A 9,672-nucleotide genomic window follows, 5' to 3' on the forward strand; every position below is an offset into this window, starting at 1 on the left:
GCTTTTGCATCCGAGTATTGCAGCAGGAATCAACTCCAAGACAAGCATGTTCATCCAATCTTTAACTGTCCAATTTTGGTGAGCCTGTGTGAATTGCAGCCTCTGTTTGCTGTTCTTGGCTGACAGGAGTGGCACCTGGGGCCTCATCTACCATAACATTTTGTGTAAACTCTCCCTAAACGTTGCACACAAACAATTTACAAACCTTGCTTATGCAAAAGATTTTTTGAATGCACGAAAATACTCAGATCTATAGAAACATGCGGACTACACTTCTATGCACTTCTCTTGTTAAGGTTTTTTTATTAGGTGTGCGTGCATGGTATTATTTTGTTTGCATTGTGTAACAGGGTGTGTTTGTGTGTGACCGTGTGACAGCAGACCTTGCATGTGAGCAACCCACAGTATACAGTAGATGTGTTTCTTGTAGCTGATGAATATGTGATGAAAATGTGTGTGCATTGTGCACTAGCCGTATGTGGGTCTTTTGCTAAGTGGGCCTGTGTGTGAAAATGTGTGTCATTCTGTGGAAGTGTGTCTGAGAGCATCTTTGAGTTTGTTCTTACAGTATATCTGGCTTATCGACACTGCCTTAGTATTAGGCCCCTACCCAGTTTTTTTCTGCAAGGGATAATGTTCTCAGCACAGCACAAATAGGCCTATGTGGTCTGACAGTATTGTGATATGATTGAGACTGCCATTACCAATGACCATACGCAGTCAATGGAGTAGGTATCCTCCAACATCTGGGTTGAACTTAATTTAACTATTTTCAGAATTTCAATTTTAAAAGCTATGAGGGTGGCTATGCAAAAATCAGTTCATCACATGCGCTTAGGCTGAAGGCTATACATTTGCGATGGTATATTAGAAATTATGGAAGTGCCTATGGCCGGCCCATGAGGCTGTCTTATTCGACCCCAATGTTATTTTAATATGCAGTTTCACTATGTTCCGTAAAGCAATTACATTTGCAGTAAAATTAAGTTCTTTTCAGGGCGCCCAGTGAAGGTTGGGACAGTGAAGGTGGCCATTTTCAATAGGCCTAGGCCTAAAGTGCAGGGGCAATCCTGGTTTGTGTTCATAGTAGCCTACGGCCCATGGAGGACTTTATAAAATTCAAAGTGGCCCCTCGAATAAAAGTTCCCCACTGCGGTTCCAAATAATAAAAGTAGGCCTATAAGGTTTGTTAGGCTATTTATTCAGTTTCTTTGTTAAGTGTCATTTTTTACCTTTTTTGTATTTGAGGGCATGAGGGGGTATACGAATTGTACACTTTGTTAACCCATTAGTGTATTTTAATCAAGTTAAAGGCCGTCTAAAACAGAACAATGCATTGTCCTACGCTTTGAGCAGGTAGGAGCAGGACAGGTCTAGTGGGCGGTCCGTGTAGGCTCGGCTTACGGCACAGTCGTAAAGTCTTATCATGGCTGTATTGTCATGTTGCAAAGCGATTTAAAGCATTTTGTCAATATTTATATTATTTAATTTCGACTGATTTTTAAAAACGGATTTTACAGCCGTCCACAGAACAAGAGAAGAAAAGAAATGAAACAATATCAGGAAGATACATCGTGAGTCTTGGGAAAATAGTATATCGACGTCCGTTCATTCGGAGTAGCATGCAACTGGATAACAACAACCCACAGGCTATGCAACGTCCATGCATCATTGATTACCCAAAATTATGCCATACATTTGCAAGTTAGCAGTGTTAGTCTGTGTGTGCTACTGTTGCGCAACAAAATAGCGTTGCAGTTTGTGTAAAACGAACCCACTACTTGTTTATTTTGGAGCACCAGCTAGCTAGCTTCAATTGAGGACATCGCTGTTGCGGGTAGGGTTTCCTATAGTTGGCTAACTAGCTATTTAGTGAGATGCAGACAATGATCCAAACAAAAGTTTTTAAATGATTTGCCTCAGCATGACAGTTTCCAAAATGCTTTTCTCTTCCAGTGTCTGCTCTGTAATTTCCAGCTAGCGTTTCCTTGTGCCTGGTATGTCGACGTCGAGGCAAGGAACTTCATGCTACAGCTAGTATATGCAATTGCCCTGAACTCAGTTAATATTTCGAAAGCAGCAACCAAACATTGAAAACACCGTGCCTTCTGAAGATGCTCAATGGGCAGGCTGAACCCTCCAGTCAGCTGGGAGGACTTGAAAGAGCAGGGGCGGCGAGAGAAGCGCAGGGACAGGTAGAAGAGAATGGAAGTTGTGCTGACAAAGAGGGTTCGAGAATGGAATGGAGAGATGTGTTGGATGTGCACACATGCCACATCTGCGGTTTCACCGCGGGGGATGTTCGTGGTCTCAGTGTTCACCTGAGTTCAGCACACCCCAGCACAGTCTACCCTCGCGCTGCTAACCATGCGAGAAGTGATGGACCTGTTCAGAGGCAGGAGGAAGAGGCGAAGAGACAGCTGTCATCATTTATGGAAAGGAAGGATCTGAAGAATAATAGTGGATTGGATGCAGCTATGGAGGTGAGTGGTGTGTGTGTGTACACGAAGGCTTTCAGCACACAGGTTATTGTGTTATAGCCTATTATATCAGCCATTGTCTTCAAAGAAACATCCATGCAGTGTGTTGTCAATCTTGACAATCTGGTGTGCTTTATTGAGATTAAAGGGGTATGCCACTATGTGCTACACGGATCCATTGACTTTCATTAGCTTAGCGACATACTCCCTCTTTTAACTTGTCTTAAAGCAAGACAACGCTTAACATGAAAAATAAGACTCTTTACCACCTTTATAAACCCTGGCCAACGATTTTAACTGACTGTATTAAGCCCCAAAATAGTGGCCCACCCCTTTAAGCTGCAAGTATTTGTTGTCCTAACCTAAAGGTTGAAACTGAAATGGTCTCTTTTGAACTACAGACATGCCTACTCATCTCACATCCTCACAAAACGAGTGCAATAAGAAACATTTTTTGGTGAATCGATAATCGATAATTAATTGAATCGCCGGCTGTAGGATCGATGCACCGACTCTAACAGATTATTATTTACACCCCTTTCTTCTAGGATCCTGACGAAAGCGACCAGAGCCGCAACTCCGTGGAGGGCACTCCGCCCGGCGACATCACCAAAGGGCAGAAAGGAGAGGAGACGCCACCTCTCGGGTCTGCCACCAGCCCGTCCCAAAGAAAAACAACCACTCCAACTCCGCCTTCTCCTCCGTCAAAGAGCCCAGCTGATGGCAGCGAAGGTGACTGTGGCGGTGACAAGCTGCAGCTGTTGGGCTCCTGTCCCGGCACCCCCGTGACGTCCACCGGCACCCTCAACCGACCCCACGTGGTGTGCCTGCCTCAGGTTTGGTTCATTTGTGCAATTGCTTTCATTTAGTTCTCTATGGCAAAGAAGCAACTATTCTTCCTGGGGTCTATCATATTACCAAAAGCAAAATGACCAATACAAATACAGAAAGAACACAAAATTACTTGTCATACATGCAGTCCTTTATACGAGTAAATAACATAATAGAAGAAAAAGGAAATTTGAAGATAAAATTGGGGAAAGAGTAAATAACATAAAAGAAGAAAAAGGAGATTTAAAGATTTAATTGGGGAATGTGTTGAGTGAGTGCATTCCATTGCATTGCTTGCTATGCATATAACTACACGCCACATCATAGCCTTGGACCTAGATGAAGTGAAACAACTTCCACCTCCATGCCTTGTAGGTGCGGGAGAGGCTGCGTCTGGCCTGGCAGCGTGCGGAGCCTGCGCTGGAACTGGACGGCCGCAGCACACTGCTGGAGGCCTTCAACGCCTTCCCCTACCCCACGGCCCAGGAGACGGGGGCGCTGGCCCGCCGCTGCGCCCTGCCACCTGACGACGTCAAGGTCTGGTTCATGATGCAACGCGTGCGCTACGGCATCAGCTGGGCAGAGGAGGACATCCGCGACACACGCCGCAAGCTGAGCATGCTCCATGGCGAAGGAGGCGGAGGCAAAGAGGGGGTACGTACACAGTAAAAAATACCCTTGTGAAAGGAACAAGTCCACCTTTAATTGATTGTAGTATTACACATGGATGTGTGCATATCACTTTCTTAGTGTGTTCAGTACTTAGATTGACATTTTTAGTTTAGTACAATCACTGGAAATAAATGGTGCCATTAGCACAAGTGATAAATTGATGGAATTACATTATATAGCTGTTTTGCAATTTTACTCTAGTTTGATTTATAAGTGCTTTATAAGTACATTTGCATCATCTCTCTGTTGAGCTGGAATTACACTGCAGAAATTCACACTGACTTTTGACTCACTGTTGGAGTAATCTGACTTTCCGCAGTGTTGTTGATACTCTTTCTGGATTTTCTGAAGTTTGCCCTGAAATATTAACACCCCATTTTTATTTTTACTTTGTAAGGACTTGGTCCCAAGCCCTCTGGACGAAACGATGGTGGATATAGACGACGATGATGATGACGAAGAAGAGGAGATGATGCGCGCCTTCGGAGCGACTGAGGGAATGTTGGCAGGAGGAGAGGAAGAGGAGGAGGAAGGGGTGGAAGAGGAGGAGGAGGAGGAAGAAGAGGAGGAGGAGTTGTTTCCGGCCGGCCTGTGGTCGGGGCCTGCCCTCTCCTCCCAGCTGGAGAACAGCAACAGCAGCCTCCAAGACGACAACAGTGTCGCCATGGACGACAGCTTCCCAGAGTTTCCCTCCATCCATTCGCTCCCGCCTGGGGCCGAGGTGAGTGGCGGCGGCATCACCCACCTGTCCGCCGTCACCACCACCAATCCTCCCCTCGGTCTCCCTCTCACTTCCGGTTCTTCCTACGATCCTGCGACGGGCCGCGTCCGCATCAAGAAGTCGCGCAACCAGCTGATGATCCTGCGCCGCAGCTTCGTGTTCTGCAACTGGCCGTCGGAGGGCGAGCTGCAGCGGCTGCAGACGGTCACGGGGCTGAGCCGCCACGAGATCCGCAAGTGGTTCGCTGACAGCCGCTACCAGCTGCGCCGCAGCGGCGAGGCCAAGGCCTACGGGCAGCGAACGTCCTACCTCAGGGGGCCGCCCAAGTACTCGGGCGCCCAGGGACCACTACCACCGCCGCCAGAGCCCGAGCCTTCCGCGAGCCCTGATGGACAATATGAGGTAGAGGTGAAGCTGGAGAACTTTGACACCGATCAACCCGTCAGCCGGACCAAAGATGAGCACCGCACCAAAGGCAGCGTTGCGCGGGGGGAGGCCGGGGGCAGCCTCAACGGGTACTCCTTAGCCGCCCGCAGCATCGCCCCCTCGCCGTCCTCCTCCTCCGCTACTTCCGCGTCTGTGGACTCGTACCCGGGCTTGTCGACGGTGGCGGCCACAGACGGGCCGTCTCCGGCCCAGAAGCTGGCCGGCAACCGCAAGAAGACGCGTGAGCAGACGGAGGTGCTGCGGCAGCACTTCCTGCACTGCCAGTGGCCCACGGCGGAGGACTACAGCGTGCTGGAGCAGAGCACGGGGCTGCCGCGCACGCAGATCATCCACTGGTTCGGCGACACGCGCTACTCCTTCAAGCACTCGCGTCTGCGCTGGATCACGCCCGAGCAGCGGCGGGAGATCGGCAAGAAGCTGGCGGCCGACGCGCACCAGCGGGCGTGGCTGGTGAGGAGGCAGAAGCAGTGGCCCAACCTGCCCTGGGACCGTTCACGGCCGCCGCCACAGCCCAGCCCTGGCAACCTCATGGACGCCAGTAATAGCTCCAATAGTTCGTCAGGGCAGACACTGGATGGTGGAGGTGGAGGTGGTGGTGGTGGGGACTTTGATAAATGGTATGAGATGTGGGATGGATCTGTGCAGGGACGATAGGAGGTAGCTGGCAGGGAACATTGACGTGTCGTACTACTTACCTACCCATCCATCCATCAATCCAAATGCAAAAGATTTTTTTTTAATCAGGTAGGGCCTGGATGTGGGGAACTGGTGCTGGAGCTGGTGGATTTTGAAGTGTCGTACATACTCGTCCGCCATCCACCCAAATTCAAAAGATGGGGTTTTAGTCAAGCTCACCACGTTTCTTTTTTACGGACGTGTAAAAAGTTTGTCCTTGAGCTGGTGCTGATGCTGGTGGACTCTGAAGTGTCATGCTACTCGCTAATTCAAATGCTAACAATGCATCGTTTTTGTCTGTCTTTAGTTTTTAGTTTGGTTTGTTTTTTTTGTCTTTTTTTACTGGAAATCACTGCTTTGTGTGTGAGATCGCCTTGTGACAATTTCCCTCGGGCCAAATCCAAAATGTTCACTTCAATGTCGACTATCCTGTATAATGCTCTATGTCAGGAACAAGATGTTGTGAGAACCGTAATGTAGTTGGCGCTTTGTAGGGTCTTCATAATGTTGCTACATGGTGAACAAGTGAACATGTTGGACATTTTGGCCTTGGTTTTAAAATACATTTGACAAACATGGCGCATGGCCTCTGGTTAGCAGGCACAGTTCCCCTTTTAAAAGCTCTCTCATTTTAAATTGGGTCAGCCAATAGCCCTTGGCTTGGCTGGGATTTAACCATGGCACATCTGTGTTGCCATGACAACACTTGCTGATAGATTCTTAATGTCTTACTATTTAAATGTCCCTACTAGTTGATTGATTGATTGATTGATTGATTGATTGTTTCCATAGTGCAGTCAGAAATGCAGAGGAATCAGACCAGACCGAAAGAGCCCAGGGAGATCTCTTTCGCTGCATTGGTCGGCTAATGAGCAAAGCAAAATCCTCCATTAGTTTCAATGGAGGCAAGCAGAAACGAAGTGAAAATGCTTGACCCGTATAGTTTTGTACAATGAGACGGGCAATCAAATCAACCTCACAATGTTTTTACGATGCTAAGTCCTGTTGACCGTCAAAATGAATGCTGAACTTAACAGTGCTTCTCCAAATTCCTAATTCACCAGAAGTGAAAGAAACTCCATAAACTGATAATTAGGCCTTTTCGCATTGATGTCAATGATGTCAAAACGTTCTGTTTTGAACCAAGCAGGTGTAAACGACTGCCGGTCTCCATAAAAAAACAGTGGTGCGTAAGTTTGTCTTACACACACCAGATTCTACTTATACATATTTCGAATGCATTAAATCTTTGGTTCAATGTCTGACATTATGTGAAAAAAGGCCCATCCTGGTCCATGCACACCAGGCCATTGTCATTTGGCACAATAGAAATTTGCATATGCTGCTATTCAACAAGCTACAGTGTAATGTACAGTATAAGCTATAATAGAGTTGGTGCTTCGGTTTGCTTGTAGTTCCAGGTCTCCATTTTGTTGAAGGGGTTATTGATATTTACGGTCACCAGTCAATGGAATGCAGCACCTCTCCTTTTGTTTTCCCCGGAGGCAATATGTGGGTGGACTGAAATGGAGAATCGATGCCATGGCCATTTTGGGATTTCTTTCTTTCTTTTTTTCTTTCTTTGGCTGGTCAGTTTTGAGGAGCAGTTCAACAACTTCAGCTGTTGTTAGTCAGAGCGTAGTGGACCGTGGAGACATATACTATTCCTATTGATACAGTGAAATGGAATGCATTTATGTATGCATTTATGCACCATTAGCACTAAAATCTGGTTTTAGATGTTTATGTTTCTGAAAGGATGGACGATCATGACACTTTGAGTTGTGGGTCATCTCATAAAAAAAAGATTACAATCACGTTAAGGTGTTAAGAAATGCATAATGATTTCCTAATAGTTATAATAATGACGAAATGTATTATGGAATTAGAAACAGAATATGAACTCAAACTCACATGTATTCTTCCGGTATGATTGGGGTGTTTACAAGATAAGAGTTTGATACTCTCATTGAATCTTATTCAGCACTGAGGCTGTCACTACAAAGGGGCCGTATGAAGATAACCAACTTGTGAATCGCAATGCCAGATCACACTTAATTCTGTGTCTTTACAAAGAAAGGCCTTGTAAACTAAATGAACATAAAAAAACATTGTGACCTATTTAGTCATGAGTTAATCTGCGATGGGTCCTCTGGAATAACCATGCTGTAATGGTTAAATGTTCGTGAAAAAAACATTAATATATCAGTGATGGAAACGGCCAAAAAAAAAAACCTTCCACTCAATAGGTTTTATAAGGATTAAGAGTGGCTTGGCTTGATGGAAATGGTGTGCGAGTGGTGTTGCTAAAATTAGTTTAGGAATATTTTGGAATATTAGTGTGTCCCCTTCAGACCAGTTGGGCATCTCTGCATCTGCTGTCCTCCAGGGTCGTGTCATTAATCTGTCATATGTCCTCTGTCCCCTCACCCCAGCCAGTGTTGCCAGAGCTTCCAAACTCCCTCGGGTCCCAGTTTACTTGAATGGCTCTAAACAGCTTTCTGAACACCTTTTAGTAAGTCCAAGGAACAAGAAAGCAATATTCTAGGTTTATTTGTCAGGCCAACAATCATTTTCCATATCGCTGTTCCAGGCATTTACCTTCTACAAGATAGAATATGCTTTGGGACAGGACTTTTGCTGGGTTTACAAATGGATATCCCCCCTACTCTCACTAATTATTATTATTATTTTTTTATCAACGACCTAGGGGTTAGGATTTAAGAGAGAATAATCCAAATGGCATTTAGATATTTGTTGTTGGCATCCATCTTTGACTTTGTGAGCTCACAGTTCTAGTAGAATGCTCAGATGTAGGCCTTCAACTTGCAATTTTGAAAGTAATCAAGATTATAGTCATCTATGACTTAAATACCCATTCAAGTTACTATCTGTGGGTGATGTAAGTAGGCTAAGCAAAATGCATCCTGTTTATGTTGCAAGAATGTCATTCCCGTTTTTCGTTGTACAGCACACCCCTAAAGTCAACCTCTGACTTTTACAATGCTGAGTAGCTTTTTCCATATCAAAATATGGTTTCCAAAATTGATTATCAACATGCCCATAGTGTCCAAGCACAGAAAGAAGAACCACCTCCATGTTCATCATTGTACTATGTAGCTATGTTGAGATTTGCTTAAAATTTACAAGGCCAATGCTAAGTACTTTTTATATGAGAGCTTAGAGAGGTGTTGTACGCTCTGTTATTGTTGAGAGTCCTGTTATACCACAAGAATGACTTACGACAGCGACATTGCTGTTATCTGTTGGGGGGTGGGGTGGGTGCGGAGGCATACGCTGGGATGGATGAAAGGTAGAGAAGAAAAAACTCCCTGGGGGATTTTTTTTTATCTTGTTAATTTCTATGTGCCTCTAAATTGTATGCTGATCCTATTTTGAAACATGCGATGAAAATGATATTTTTCCCTAAATGTGTAGTCCCCCTTGTCTACTGATAAACATATACGGTTTTTCCTTACTTTTATGTGTGTCAAGTTATTTCATTTTATTTTCTTTTTTTGGTCTGTAGCATTGTTCTGTGATACGTGTGGTGTGGATATGGGGAAAGCCTTTGACTTAATGCACGCTGAGAGGTTGGTTCCGTGGTCTGTGTTCTTAGGGCCATTTCAATATGTAATCTCCCGTCCTCCCTTGTGCTTGTGACCTTGTGATGACGTCACAAGACATCACCGGTGATTCGAAGTTCAGTTCTATATCTCGCAATAAAGCGTAATTCAAAGGTCATTTTTCTCATTTGCAGTTGGAGTGTTGAATGGGGAAAAATATCCCAGAAGTTATTTTGCCTGGGCTTACAGCGGTAAAACTTCATTGTTTTCTCCACGGAGG

General features: G+C 45.3%; 1 protein-coding gene across 2 annotated transcripts; it reads left to right on the plus strand.

Moving 5' to 3' along the window:
- Positions 1-1,412: 1,412 nt before the first annotated feature.
- Positions 1,413-9,304, plus strand: homezb (homeobox and leucine zipper encoding b). Of its 2 annotated transcripts, XM_063186237.1 has the most exons (5): positions 1,413-1,574; positions 1,957-2,483; positions 3,029-3,316; positions 3,687-3,965; positions 4,381-9,304. In XM_063186237.1, exons 2-5 carry the CDS (start codon positions 2,115-2,117, stop codon positions 5,803-5,805), a joined length of 2,361 nt encoding a protein of 786 aa, XP_063042307.1. In that variant the 5' UTR covers positions 1,413-1,574; positions 1,957-2,114; the 3' UTR covers positions 5,806-9,304. The 2 variants fall into 2 exon arrangements, with proteins under 2 accessions (XP_063042307.1, XP_063042306.1); XM_063186236.1 differs by having other exon boundaries at positions 1,413-2,483.
- The last annotated feature ends 368 nt before the right edge of the window (positions 9,305-9,672 follow it).

This window comes from Engraulis encrasicolus, chromosome 21, assembly GCF_034702125.1.
Source record: "Engraulis encrasicolus isolate BLACKSEA-1 chromosome 21, IST_EnEncr_1.0, whole genome shotgun sequence".
In the NCBI taxonomy this organism is placed as follows: domain Eukaryota; kingdom Metazoa; phylum Chordata; class Actinopteri; order Clupeiformes; family Engraulidae; genus Engraulis; species Engraulis encrasicolus.